At 53.1% G+C, this 14,211-nt stretch overlaps 2 protein-coding genes across 2 annotated transcripts; one reads left to right on the forward strand and one right to left on the reverse strand.

Moving 5' to 3' along the window:
* The first annotated feature begins 3,578 nt into the window (after window positions 1–3,578).
* On the forward strand, window positions 3,579–7,886 carry LOC34620755 (probable protein phosphatase 2C F42G9.1). The gene is made up of 9 exons (XM_026335886.1): window positions 3,579–4,056; window positions 4,272–4,480; window positions 4,706–4,807; window positions 5,540–5,724; window positions 5,869–6,211; window positions 6,421–6,617; window positions 6,945–7,020; window positions 7,285–7,408; window positions 7,729–7,886. Exons 1-9 carry the CDS (start codon window positions 3,579–3,581, stop codon window positions 7,884–7,886), a joined length of 1,872 nt encoding a protein of 623 aa, XP_026191671.1.
* Window positions 7,887–9,609: 1,723 nt separating this feature from the next.
* Window positions 9,610–11,456, reverse strand: LOC34620756. The gene is made up of 2 exons (XM_026335887.1): window positions 10,190–11,456; window positions 9,610–10,121 (listed from the first exon to the last, which is right to left on the reverse strand). Exons 1-2 carry the CDS (start codon window positions 11,454–11,456, stop codon window positions 9,610–9,612), a joined length of 1,779 nt encoding a protein of 592 aa, XP_026191672.1.
* Window positions 11,457–14,211: the final 2,755 nt, after the last annotated feature.

Below are 14,211 nucleotides of genomic sequence, written 5' to 3' on the forward strand. Positions count from 1 at the left end.
GTAAGGTGAAAGAAAATCAATATCCAACGCTTAGAAGCGCAGTAGCTTCAGAAAAGGGTTCAGATCCGTCTTGGGGAGGCAATACATCTTTCGATCTCCTCTGGCGCGACGTCTTAGTGAACGAAGTGTTGTGTGGGAAGTGACGCAGGGGAAGGCCCTTGCGCGGTCTGACTTGCCGTTTCGGATACCCTCTCAAAGCTGTTGGGGAAGTATCTTTGTTGTATTCATATTTCTGATGAATGGGCAAAACGCGAAGAAGGGCCCTTGATTCGAGTGTTCCAAGACGAGGCTGAAGAGACCGGACTGGTGAAGAGCTATCCATTGGAAGATGTACACGCGACTATCACAAGTTGTGGCAGGCGGCTCCTTAGGAGTCCGCACCGGGCGGTTGAGAGAAAGGCCTTCTCTTCACACTTTTTAGCTCAAAAGCGCACTGGGGCTGGCCAATCACTTCACATCATGTAGCCTGGATTGCGTACTTCTTCGTGGGTGTAGAATTGTTTTGATGCATCTTTGCGTGCATGTCCAGTCACCAGTCTGATTTCGCTGTGGAGTCCAAAGTGCGATGGCAATCTGGAACTTAAACCGCGAGCGGAGAGTGAAGGGCAATGAAGAAGAGGCTCCGCGGGATAGGGAGGATATTACAGAGACCACAGCAACAAACAGAGAAGGTAGTGTCGTGACACAGGTTCACACGCAGTGAAATGCGTGCATTGACGAAAAGTTACCACCTAGGAAAGCTGACAGGAGTCGGCTACACCCATCCGGACTTCCAAAGAGCTAAACTCGGAAAGGCGGCTTCCGCGGAATACAGTTAAAGCGTCTTTAAACCGATGTCCTTAGCGAGGTCTCTTATCGCGTTCTTTTCAAGTACGCGTTCCCTTGGGAAGCTGCCGGACAGGTGATTAGCACCGGTGGTTGCTACAATAATTCTATGGTAAATTATTTAGCATGACAGTTAAGGTTGCTCCTGCACGTATTTGCTTTTTTCAGTATCGTCGTTGTCTCCCCGCTGCCTTGTATCGCTTTGGTAGTAGCGCATAAACTCACTAACGAGTTATTGCGCCAAGTAGGTGCATCTGAGCACTTTTATTGTATGCTTCGTCTTCCTCGCTTGCTTGGCATGCTCTTAATGAGCTCAGACGCATGCGTTTCAATTGGACGAGCCCGCTGTTGTTGCACTAGTAGGCTGCTTTCAAGCCCTGCAGTACTAAAGCCGATACTGCTTATTCATGCCAATGAAGTGGCATGCTTGATATGCAGTAAGACGAAATTGGTCTTCTGTTGTTTCTTGGGTGCTTCCCCTAATGCAATAAGGTAAGCTACACTTCTAAATGTACTAGTTGCACTGAAACCAATATTACTTCAAATCCACTGTTTTTTTTGACTGCATAATTTATCTAATAAAAGAGCGCTGTTACACCGGCGAAAGAAGACACAATATCGTGTGCATGTACGCTAGATGCTATGTGCGGCTAGCTCTGGTTTCTCGCAGTGCGTAGAGGGTGCAGAAACTCGCACTCTAGCTGTTACTCTGTGCTCATGTCAGGAACGTTGACAGAATTGGGCAGGGGAAGTAGGATGCCCATCTAAAAGCGCTCAATAACATTCTACCAAGTTTGTATTGAGTCTGGAGCTGAGTAACTACCTGCCGAAACAGATGGAGCGTTAAATCTGTATCACCAAATATACTGTAAGCTCATTAGAGCAGTCGTTATTATTGATTTCGGACAAAAGACCGGAGTAGTGAGATACCCTTATTGCCCCCAACATGTGCTATTGGGTATTGCCAGCACGAACATCCACAAAAACTTCCCCTTCACGTTCCAGTGTTTGAATCCAAAGTATGCGTGCTCATCTCCTTGAGCCCTCTGGCGTTGTCACTGCACTGTAGCACAAAAGCAATGGGAATCGTACCAGAGTAAACGCTTTTGCTATCTAGTTTGCATATTTGGTGACTGCCTTGCTACCAAAGCCGGAAAGTACAGGAATGGAACATATGTGTTACGCGGTTCTTCTTTATTGCTACAAAACTGCTGCCAGTACGAAAGTAAGCTTCCCCTAGAGTTAAAACTCCGTTATCGCACCCAGACTCGTCATTTGTGATCAAGGCCGCCTCGCAGAGTCTTCCTCCAGGCGCCAACCCAGGCCATCCAAGCAAAACTCGGTGCATCGTAAGCTTCAAAAAATGCGGTTTTTTGTACCTACTGCGGCGCACCCCGCCAGTGGAGACGACTACTGGGAGGCATGAAGCGGAAGGCTGAACTAAATACAATAGAAAACGGACTGAATTAGGACGAACCTACGTGAGGGCTGGAGCAGCCTGAGGCGCTGCGGATGGTCGCCCGGTGCCGTGCTGTGTACGAGCACCAGATGGAGCGCTCAGCAGCACTTTCTTGGAATCCCCTACTATATAATTCAGGTTCTAAGATGAATACAATAAGTGGAAGTACGATATAAACAGCGGCTTTCGTGAGAAGGGCTAGGGTCCTCCCCGCAGGCTGACGTGGCTGTAGCTGAGGGGGCTTCTCAGTTTCAGTACACCACAGCAGCACTGTTCAGGCGTTGCAAGCGCTTGTATGCTCTGTGCTGTGTCCAGGTGCTATAAAGGACCGGTTATTTGCCTTGTTTCTGACTTGTAATTATTTCATCTCTCCAAGCGAATGAACTCGCATTGCTGAAACACCCCCCCGCGCCCCTGCTGCCACCCTCCCAGCTGTCTGCGCCTCTTAGCCGCAGGTACGCCTCAGCTCTGCCTGGGCCCTCTGCTGCTTTAGGAGGGTGCCATATCTCCATTTAAGCGGCACGTGCATTTCGCAGCCTGCGTGTTCTACACCACATGGTGCAACGTGCCTTTCATCCATAGAATTGCTTGCGCCCTGCCAGGCTCGGCCGGGGCTCTGTTGGGGCCCTTCTCGTTGCAGCTCGTGTTTAGTTTTCGCCCTCTAGGGGGCCCCCCATGGGTTTGTGCGCCTTTCCGTGTTTCGAGACGCGCCAGAAGGGGAGACTGGCGCCGTAGGGACTGCCGGAAGCAGCAATGGGCACCTGTCCAGCATTCACTCCGTACACGCGCTGCATGCATGCAGTTGCTAGGGATCCCGCGCCCGCTTTTTGGCGTTCCGAGTGCTCATGACTTGGTGTCAAAGAGGGCCCCTGAGACGTCCCGTTGGTGGTTCGTGGTGCTCGTACTTGTGCGCACATGCCTGCGTATATGTGTATGTAGACCTGTGCAGTTGTGTGTGCCCATCTATGGGCCCCCGCATGCACATACGCGTGCCTGCATGCCTTCTTGTGTTTGTGCGCGTGTTTGAGCGTATATCTATGTTTGCACATCAGCTTGAGCGCGCGCGCGCCCGTGTGTTTGTGTGTATATATGTGCGCGTTTGGGGCGTATTGTTGTCGTGTTGACGGCGTTCGGCGGCTCCTCTGTTCACGATATTGCCATTTTGAACTATGCGCCATGCAAGCTTGGGGGGCCTGAATCCGTAGAGAGGAGACAGTGGTACAACCGCTTTTTTGCTGCATGCGTGTTGCTGTGATCTCTGCCGTTACGTAGGTCGATTTGCTAGCCTGCGACAATGGGGGCGTTTCTAGCTTCTCCCAAGACGGAGAAACACTCCGAATTTGGGGGTTCGAAAGAGGAGATGACATCGGAGTACGGAGCATCGGCAATGCAGGGATGGCGGCAGACAATGGAGGATGCTCACGTGGCGATCCCGTCGCTCAAGGCTCTGGTGGAGAGCGCGCATGCTCCCCCGTCCGCAGAATGTGTCAAGGCCTTTGCGGAGCTTCAAGCCATGGATATTGAAGATATTGGCATATATGGTGTATTCGATGGCCACGGCAGCAATGCCGTCAGTCAGTGGACTGCAGCGAACCTCCTCACGGTACGCTGGATGCTTTCGTTACCGCCTGTCATGCCTTTCTGGCACTTGCCTCCCTCTCTGCGTGTCATTATTGCATCCCATCGTGCGCGCGCTTGCATGTGGCTTCTGGTGGCTTTGGTGTATGGATTTCCGTTGTCTGCATGGCGTTGTCAAGCTTTCGTTGCTTGCGGCTTACTACACTGCGGGCAGGTGTTTACAAGCGCCTGACGGGTAGTTGGGTTTGTCGGTGGTCCGCTTATCGTGCATTTGATCCGCAGCCTTTCTGCTTGCATCTCATCACGCGCGCACTTGCCGACTTGTTTGCAAGGGGCCCCCACCCTTTCACGTCTCGCGCTGTCTGTGCTTGCCTTCTCCTCTGTGTGCGCCTTTTTTAGATCTTCTCAGAGCGCCTCCTGAGTGTTCGTTCGGAGATGGAGGCCAAGGGTCTCTCGATGCCTCGTGGAAGCTGCAGAGCAGGACAGTCCTGCGACAAAGAGCTCGTGACCAAAGAAAATGCAGTGCTCTGCCAGGCAATCGAAGACGCATTTCTCGCCGTTGACGAGAGGATACAAACACCGGAGAGCAGACACGCCCTTTTAAAGATCTTCCAAGATGTAGGGACTCTGCAGAGCAACCCCTTTTGGGCAACTTGTGCTTGTTCTACTGCCTGTGGTGCTCCCCCCGTGCTGTTGGGGGATCGGATTATATGTAGACCTGCAATGTCTGTTCGGCCCGTCCGTTCATTAGCAGCACGCAGCGAAGCTTTCGAGAACGCAGCGAGCGCACGGTATACGTGAAATAGGGGTCATATATATATGCTGCATGCGTCTTCGGTACAGGGCCAGCGCGAGCAACATGGCACCGAGACGTATTTAGAGTGGTTTCTGAAGAACGGCGGCGATGCGCGCGTTATCGATATGAATGGGCAACGATACATACAGGTACCACCAGCGCCATGAGGGTTCTGTTACGTCAGGTCTGGTGGCTGTATACGTGTGCGACGCGGTGCCTCGCTCCTGGCGTTGGAATTTTTGCATGGGGGCTGGGGGAGGCAGTTGTAGCGGGTTGCTAAGTGGTTTTAGCCCCTTATATCTGTGGGTAGACAGAGTGAGGAGTACGGTAGGGAGGGGTGACGCGGTTCCGTTCTCTGTTTGTGGATTCAATTGCAGCTGTTGGTTGGGAATGAGGAAGGGGCCGAAGGCTCGGAGGGGCCTCACAGTCCGGACAGTCAGGGGCAGGAGACAGAGACTCATGAATCGTCGCCCAGCAGCAGCAACGATGACGCCAGTGGAGAGGGTCGGTTGTTGTACCTGCACAATTCGAGGGTGGCGTTGAGACAGCGACAGCACAGGGTGGCTTAGCAAAGCTCGTCGTATAGATGCCTGTTTTAAGCCTATGGTTTCTTGCGTGGGGGCGTCCCCAACAAGTCAAGGAGATGCCAACAGCATTCTTCGTCTCTATCAAGTAGTGGTTCCTAGGCAGGCCAGGCCACTTTGGGGGTCTGTTGTTTGGCTGTCTTTGTCGTGTGCCTGTTGTATCTGTGTGCGCGTATTGAGTGAGTGAGGGTTTTTCGCGTTGTGGTGCACTGGCCCTGTTCTGCACCAGTGCACGCCATCATGCATCATTTTGCATGATGAGCGCTTGTTTGTCTCATCGACCTTGGGATGTGTTAGTTGTGTACCGTGGGTGTAGGTGTGATTTTTTGGTTGGTTCGCGTCGTTAATGCCGCTGATGCAGGCACGAAGGAGGAGGACAGCGACTGCGAAAAGAAGCAGGCTGCAGACAGCGGCAAGAGCCATGCCTTAGGGCGGCTAGACAGCACTGCCAATGCTGCCACGGATGTGGACCTGGAGAAGCTGCAGAAGCAGCATGCGGAGAAGGCTGCAGAAGGCGGTGGCAGCAGCAGCAGCTCGGACCACAGCGAGTCGGACGAAGAGGACACTTGCAGCAGCAGCACAACAAGCAGAAGCAGCACGCAGGAGAAGCAGCGGCAAAGCGACAGCGCAGTTGCTGTTGGCGCGGCTTCCAAGGGCGGCAAATCGGCTGTCAAGACGGAGGCAGGCCCTTCCCCTCCTGCAGAGACGGGGCCTTGTGGGGACGAGGCAAGTCATGCTGAAGAGCAATTCGAGGGAGAGAAGAGTGCCTCTGAAGGCAGCGAGAAGGATGCGGAGGACGCCGAGTTGAGTTGTGCAGCTGATGCTCAAAGGAACGAGCATCCTCATCCTTCTTCCCCGGAAGGATCGGGTGCCACGTCCGTTGTCGTCCTCGTCGTCAAAGGACCCACTCCTGTTCTTATCGTCGCTAACGCCGGAGATTCCAGAGGCATCATCAGCCGAGGTGGCGTGGTAGGGCTCGACAGTTCGGCACGCACCGTCGTGTGTCAGTCGCCCGCCGCCGTATGTACATCGTAGGGCCCCTCTTTGTTGCTGGGCATGCGCGGCGTGCGACTCGCGCGATGCGGTTGAATTATGCAGAGTCAGAAAGGCCGCACTGCGTGGGGTGGCTAACAGGTGTCGATACACCTGCTGAAGTGCGCAGATTATTATGCATGCAGGCCTTTCCTTTGTCGCATGACCACAAGCCGATGAATCCTGGGGAACGGGCAAGGATCGCTGCCGCCGGGGGGTCCGTGACAAACGGCCGCGTAGACGGCAATCTCAATCTATCGAGGTCTCTGGGTGACCTTTATTACAAGGCGGATGCGGATATTCCGCCCGAGAAGCAGCGCATCACGGCTTTTCCTGATGTTCGGTACGTGCGAAGCTGCGAAGAGGAGGGGATGGAGGACTGGACTGGAGAACAGACTAATTTGTATTATTGTTTATCTGTCGCGCTGTGGGCGCAAGGATGTATTTAAGACAGAACCGTCTCCCTTTTCGAGCAGTCTTGCCCCCCCTCTCCCGAGGCATCTTGAAAGGTTGTGCTCTCGCACAGTGGCAGATTTGATGCTCCTAAGGAGCGCATGTGCCTCCAACATGAACACCGCGGGAGGGGTTGCGGGGTGATTGTTAAAAGCACAGACAGCGGACGGGGGGATGGTATTTGCGTTTCTCGGGCTTCTTGTGTGCCGTATCTTAGAATTACTCCAATCTGCAAGGACGACGAGTTCGTCATTATCGCATGCGACGGCATATGGGACTGTAAAACCAACCAGGTCCGCAGAAGCGCATTTAGCGTATCTTTCAAGCAGCCGCACGTTCGGGGAGGGTCGCTGCACGGTGCTGCGATCTTGCTCGGTGTCTTTCTTTTTGGCGGGGAGGGGGGAATGCTGGCGTTTCGTTGATGTAATTGCAAAGAGGGATGTTTGCCGTCGTCAGTTCTCCCCGCAGCGCTGGGATCGGGGGACCCCTCTCGTGTAAGGGCTTCCATTCTCCGCATGCTTTTTTTCCGAGTCGTCTTTCTGCGTGTGCGCCTTTAGGAGGCCGTGGATTTTGTGCGGGCACGTCTTGCTGAATCCAAGAAGCCTTCCCCGGAGGCGCTGCGCGATGCCTGCGAGGCGCTCTGTGATGACTGCCTTTCCCATGATCCAATTAAGTCTGAAGGTGAGAACAGCAATGCATGTACATTTATGATGCCCAAATTTATGTTTACATGTACATATGTATATATCTATGCATTTGTACATTTCTCGGCTTACACATCGATGCGCCTACCCATGTTGTGGAAGGTAATTACTTTGGCATGTTCGCTATGCCTTCTGTGGATAACGTACATGTGCATGGTATCTGCTTGCGATCGGCATGCAGCAGTGCCAAGCTGACAGTGGCGTAGCTCTGTGTACCCCATGATTTCACTCCAGCGTGTTTGCTTCTTGGCACCGGTGCTCGTCCACATGTCCCTTCAACGCTTTGTTGCGCTGCAGGTCATGGCTGTGATAACATGACAGTGGTAATAGTTGACTTATCCACCAAGTTGCGAGAAAAGGGCTGCTCCTCAGCAAGGGTCGTTCTGTATGGAGGGGGGGAAGACCTCTATTTGGGCCAGGACGAGGCGGAGTTTGAGGCCGAAGATGATGATTAAGACATCGTCTTCGAGCCCCTTGATTTGCCCCCCATCCCCTCACCCCTCCCCCCTCGCCCACGCGGCCCTCTCTTGTTTATGGCGTCTCTCGCGTTTGCGTCTCTCCTTTTGTTCTAGCGTCACTTGCATCTCTTCCTCTGCGTTCCTCCGCATTTATCTACCGCCGGAACCAGGCAACCTCGGGTCTTCATGCGTACTTCCTGTGGTCTGCCCAGTGCACTCGCACTTCGCAGGCCGCTGCACCCCGATTAACTGCAATGTGCCCCCATCGTCGCTTGGTCAGCATAGCGTATAATAGAGCATTGCTGGTTGTGTCTGGTGGCTGCTGGGGTTTTACACGCCATATGCATGTACGTATCTAGCCGCTCCCTGAGAACGGCTCGCTGGCCGTTCTAAGCCTGTAGTCAGGGCGATGAGTGCTCTTCCACCGGCCCCTGCTTCGTACAAAGGGCTATAAAAGGGTGATGAAGCAGGGCGCAGGAGGTAGAGGTGGGAGCTCCACACCCCCCCACCCCAGCCAGCTGCAACGCACGCACACCAAGATACAGAGGCTGAGCGCGGCTCTTGTTGGGGCAGAGAGCTCGCTGGGAGCAAGGGGCCCAATGATGTTGAGTAGAGAATGAGCCTGAGGTGGACAAACGGGCAAAGGGCAGCGCGCGAGGCGTAGGCAGACAGAAGACAGTGATGCGAACACTGTACAGAGACCCACCACTGCATTAGCAAGCAGGTGTTGCTGCGGACAAATTTTTAACGGAGACACGTCATCCAATACTTTCTGCCCTCCACAGTTGCTGTATATGCCTCTTGAAGCGCAGTTCAGAGTGCGCCTTAGTAGATGTGCACTAGGTGGCGTCGAGAAGGCTGCCAGTCGCTCCAGTCATATCCATCCCTTGCAGATGGCAGAGCTTGCAGGTGTGCCGGTTTGAACGAGGGGACGGGCGGGATGGGGGCGAAAGAAGAGATTTCTTTTCAGTGTGAAGACAAGGATGGTCCCTGGGGGAGGCCGTGCTGCAAGACACCGGCGGAGGGGTGATGCAAAAGGTGCAACTGCGCTTCATTAACTGGCTGCAGCGCTAGTGTGTGAGGGGCACCGAAACACGCCGGGGCGGTGCACTAGACAAGGTTTGGTAGACGTGAAGAGAAAATCCATACCCAGCAGCTTCTTTCGACGCCAAGAGGTGGCGTGCAGTTACTTGGGAGGCGGTAGGTAGACGGTGGCCTGGAGGAAGGCCTCTTATTTCTTTTTTGGTATGGCCAGGCTGACTGAGCTCACCATGTGTTGCTAGAGATCCAAACGCAACATATAGAATATCCATATACATGGGGCGTTATCTCTGGTGCATCGATCCTCTGGGGGTATAGCAGGAGCACTTCAGGAAGGTCAGTTGTAGTTTCCTATTCGAACCTAAAGTATACCTACTGCAACTCGCACTCGCGTGCTTGTATGTATGGCTTGCCCATGTTTGTGCGTTCGGTGTATGTACAGTCCAGACTTCCGGAGGTATTTTTGGGCAGCCAGATGTGCACCCGCTGGAGTGTTGATCCCGGTGTGGTCCAGGTGTACTTATGGCATAAGCGTTAATAATTTACGAAGCCGGCGGGTATGTAACTAGTAGCAAGACTGGCTGTAGGTGCAAGCCAAGGATTATAGGATCACACTTATGCAGCCCGAAATGCAATGGTTACTTCCCAGAGACCCCAAAAACGCTGCACTGCGATCACTTCAGGTATGTGAAGACCGCCTCAGAGGTGCGGCGTTGGCATTTCTGAAGGCAGCACGGCCCAACTCATGCAGCAATCTATCACAGCGCAATGCTGCGGGAGTCGGATACGAATGTGGGGATATGGGCAGTACCTGCTGCTGTGGCCGCTGGTCCTCTTGTGTGTTACTTTCGGAACCTGCATTGCTGCAGTCCGCGTCATCTCCATTGGAAGAGGCCCACAGAGGGACCAGCGCGGAGTCTACAGCAGGCGAGGCTGAGATAACAAAGACGACAGGAGGCACGCCTTGTTGCCCCTGGTGCTGCTTCCTTCGGCTGGCTGGTGATGCAAGCTTGTTGCTATTGGTGGCGCAGTCTGCTGCTCCGGTCTTCAGGACCTCCGGAAGCTCGTTGAGGAAACGGCGCAAAGACACGGGAGGAGCATGATGTGACTCGGACAGAGCGACCCAGCTGTAGACACATGTACACCCCAACACGCACGCACAGTCGCAAAATCCACCTGAAGTTACAAGGGCTGTGCGAAGGCCTTCGCGGCCTATGTGCTGACAGAGAGTTACACGCATGCAGCGACCTACCAGCTGCCCTCTGGGAAGTGCCTCGAAAACGGCGGTTGCAGCACCTCGATGAGCGGCTGCGAATTCTGCTGCTCCTGCTGGTCTCCTGTTTTTGCCTCAAGACGCCCAGTTGGGGAGGCGAGAGCCATCTCCATGACCTTCTTAAACACCTTAAAGGTTCTCGGTACCCTAAAGGCCGAGTTAATCCTCAGCAGTTTGCCGTCCAGCGTGTGCACCAGCAGCTCCAGGGGCTGCTGCTGAGGTGGCGGCTGTTGGAGGCGCAGTAGCTTTATTAGGGGTGAATCCAAGAAACTCAGCAGACACTGATGAACGACGTCAGGTCTCATGCATGCAGAAGCAATCCAGTTAGGATCCGAAGCAGCGGCAGCAACTCTAGCGGCCTCCGCTGCAACGCACTCCCGCATGCGAGACCCCACAGGACCTTCTTTGGCAGATCTCTCCTCGCTGCATTCAGCTCCATAGGCAGAAGCGACAGAGCTGGAGATAGAGGCGAGGTGTCCTTGCACCCGCCGAATGAGTGGCATTACGGGATTTAGGGCCTTTTTATTGTGGCTGTTGCGGCTTTTATCCACTGAAAGCCCTGTCGAGGCGCCCATATCCTCTACGAAACCCGTGTGCTCATCCGCCGTAAAGAGACAGGAGACCGGCCCCTGATGCTTCTCTTGCTTCTTGCTGCTGCTGCGTCGGCGTAGCAGCACTAACGGAGAGAAACTCAGAAGGACAACCCACTGCCTTCCCTTGCCCCACCGAGCAGCGGCAGCTGCTGCTGCGGCAGCTGCTTCTGCAGTTACTGCATTCGCGGATTCGGGGGCTTGTAGACCTCCTGAAGGGCTTTTACTCTCCTCTTCTCGCCGGCGCTTTGCCGCACTGCTACTGATGTTGTTGTGAAGGGGGGGCCTTCCACCCACCTCCGCACTGGCCTCCGTTTTATCCGTGGAAGGATCGTTTGCAGGATCCTGCGTGCTTCGATGGTCCTTCTGAATCCGAAGTAATACCTTCTTCTTCGTCGCTGGTCCCCTCGACTCTCCCTCCCGCTCCTTTCGCTGCTCCGTCGCATCATCGGGTTCGCGGGGCCTCTTGAGCTTCAGCTTGGTCTTCTGCTTCTGGAGGCCTTCTAAGGCAGAAGACTCATTGCCAAGTGCGGTGGTGGCAAGGTGCATTGCACCGTGGTGTGGCTTGGCATCATTAGCCTTCTTCCGAGGGGCTGCAGCAACAGCTCCTGCCCTGTGGGCTTCTCCCTCTACCTTCTTCTGCTTTCCTAATTTGGCTGCCATGTTCCTGCAACGGGCGGCAGTTAGAGTAAAACAAATTACGCTGCCGAACCTGGCAGTAGGAAGCGCAGCCTCAACAGCTTTCTGGATCCCACTGGGGCCCCACCCATGCCCAGAAACGTGTGCCCTACTAGGGCCCCAGGGGGGCCCCCACAAACATGTCCACCAAAGTGCTTCACTCGCCGGAGAGATTCATTGCCATAGATAACTTTCAAAACTAGTTCAATCATATTTATGGCCTATGCGAGGGTCGAACTTACGGGGGCTTCTCCTTGGGGAGTTCTCTTTAGTAACCTGCCACAGCCTTGCACATTGCGGGGGCACACAGGCCTAAATCACATTTGCTTGACCTTCTTACGCATCACACAGAATAAGTGAGGTCTCTATCTGCGTGTGTTTGCACTTTTTAGGGCACTGCCTGCGGTGGCAAGCTTTCGTCATCGTGCCTTTGGAGCATTTAGGGAGGCCAGGGGCATTAGAGGCCTGTGGTTCCACAAGGCAACTCCCTTGGAGAAAGAAATTTTAGTCTAGTCTGCATCGCAGTGTATAGGGTATACTTTCTTTGTTATCTCGACACAATAAAAGCTTCTATTTCTGCACCAGTATACCGGTTTCTGCGCAGAGCAAGACCCACAGAGAGATGAACTCGTGCTCTGGGGGCTTGCCTTTTGTTCATGCAGTGTTTACGTCTCGGGTGCCCATAAATCCAGCAGACTCATATATTTGCATATTTAGCTCTGAGATCTACATTCAAGTCTCCTCGGGGCCACTCTGTGTCTCTTCGCCTTAGCAAGCCCCTTCAAGGCATTCTTCTGAGGAGTTGATGCAGAGACAGGATGCTGCCTCTACCTGCGCTCCTGCTCTTCTAGTAATTTTTGCACAGCAAAAAGTTGTCGTGAGTATTGAGCTGTCCTTCTCTCTATGCTTCTGCATTGAGTTTGTACTGAGTCGGCCAAGGGTCATTCTCCTGGCTGCCCATTAGGCTGGAGAACCTTAAAACGGATATCTATTGGCTACGATAGTAGGAGTAGCACATATGATACATTCGCAGCTACCTTCACGTTCACTAAGGGAAGACGCCCCGTTACCATTGTGTCCATTTGCAAGCTGCTTAACAGGCCTAAAATCTTCTTGGGAAATACGCCGACGAGGCAATTGGAAGAACAGCAATGTGTAGCGAAGCAGCATCCTGTCTCTATATTGATTCTGGAGAAGAATGCTTTTCTATGGACCCACAAAGGCGAAGAAACCAGAGAGCGGGCCCGCGGAAACTGCTAAACATGAGCTGGTCATGACATTCGCCTTCTTCTGCCCATCTGCAGGCTGTTCAGTAGTCCACATAAAGCTCTCTTGGAAATGCACTGACAATGCAATTATTTAGCAGGACACCAAAAAATGTTCGTGGAATAGGACCTGCTGGCAATGAATTAGAGAGGAGCTTCTGCCTCAAATCACTTAAACTCTCCAACTTAAGGCGACGCTGCTCAGTGAAATTCCGTTGACATGCGTGTACAGAGGGCAACTTAATATGCCTGCCGCTCCCATTACAAGTTTTCGTTTTCCCCTGCTCTCTGATTTAGTGTCCCTCTGAGGGCTAGAGAGGCCGGCAGACCGCCTGCCGGCCTCTCTAGCCCCCCTATGCGTCAGCCTCTCAAGGGTCCAGCAGTAGATGACAAGTGCTCGAAAGGCTGAACACGAAAGAAAAGGGAAGAAGGCGGCGGACGTGCAGACTGGCCCATCTGTTTCGAGTGCGAAGTGCAGCGTGTGCCTCCTCCGTCGTCGTTTATGGTCTTGCATGAAAAGCTCTTTGGCAATTTGAAGCATTGGCAGCAGGTAAAGGGAAAGCAGATTGCCCATTAGCGCGCTTTAAGGAGTTCTTCAGAATTCGTGCATCCTGACTCCTTCCTACTTCGTCTCAGAGTGGATCCACTCCTGGGTGGCGGTAGTCATCTAACTGCCCTGTGTGGCATATGCAGAGCCGCAGGCTTGGGTGAGCTCTCCAGATTTGGTACTAAGCGCCGCGTTGGGCTCTCCTAAATGGACAAAAGAGTGAAGCAGCTCAATCAAAAATTGCTGTCCTTTTTCCTAAGTTGCCTATTTTAGACTCTACGGCGCAAACGAGCCTTCCCTCGCTTATCCCCAGAATATCATATGACTTTGGCATACGAACAAAGAGGGTGTGTTCTGCTATATGTGTGAGGCGCCCTCTCTAATTCAGTTCTCGGCCGCATTGACACTTCGCCTCAACAGCTGGGGCAAAGGCCCTATGACTCTTAATCTGCAGAGGATTTTCCGGGGCTTCAGTAGTGGAAGGACAGCCTTTAAGCTTTGATCCAGACTGTAGTTATTTTGCTGCATACGAAATCGGAGACTAACGGCCTGCCAAGCGGACCTATATATTACTAATGTTATAAAAGCATGGGTTAGGGAGCAACCTGCAACTGCATGTGTCTTTGCAGGACACACAGCCACTTGGAGCCTATTTTTGAAGCCCAGTATGGGAATGTCTGTTGAGTATGGTGCTTTCTGCGGGGATAGGTTGCTGTCTCTCTAAAAGAGAAATTCGTGCGTTTATAGTTGTATGGTTCTACATTCTACACTTAAGAAGCACAGCTGTCCCTCATTGGGCGCTATAAGGTCCTCGGTTTCGCTTAGCAGGGAGCAAAGTGGCTAGGATGTAGCGGGCCTGGCTATGCGCATGCATTTTCTTTTACACTAGTCATTTGTAATAGAGATCTAGTGTAAATTTGACTATTTG

This window comes from Cyclospora cayetanensis, unplaced genomic scaffold (genome assembly GCF_002999335.1).
Source record: "Cyclospora cayetanensis isolate NF1_C8 unplaced genomic scaffold, CcayRef3 CcayRef3_contig_84, whole genome shotgun sequence".
Lineage (NCBI taxonomy): Eukaryota > Apicomplexa > Conoidasida > Eucoccidiorida > Eimeriidae > Cyclospora > Cyclospora cayetanensis.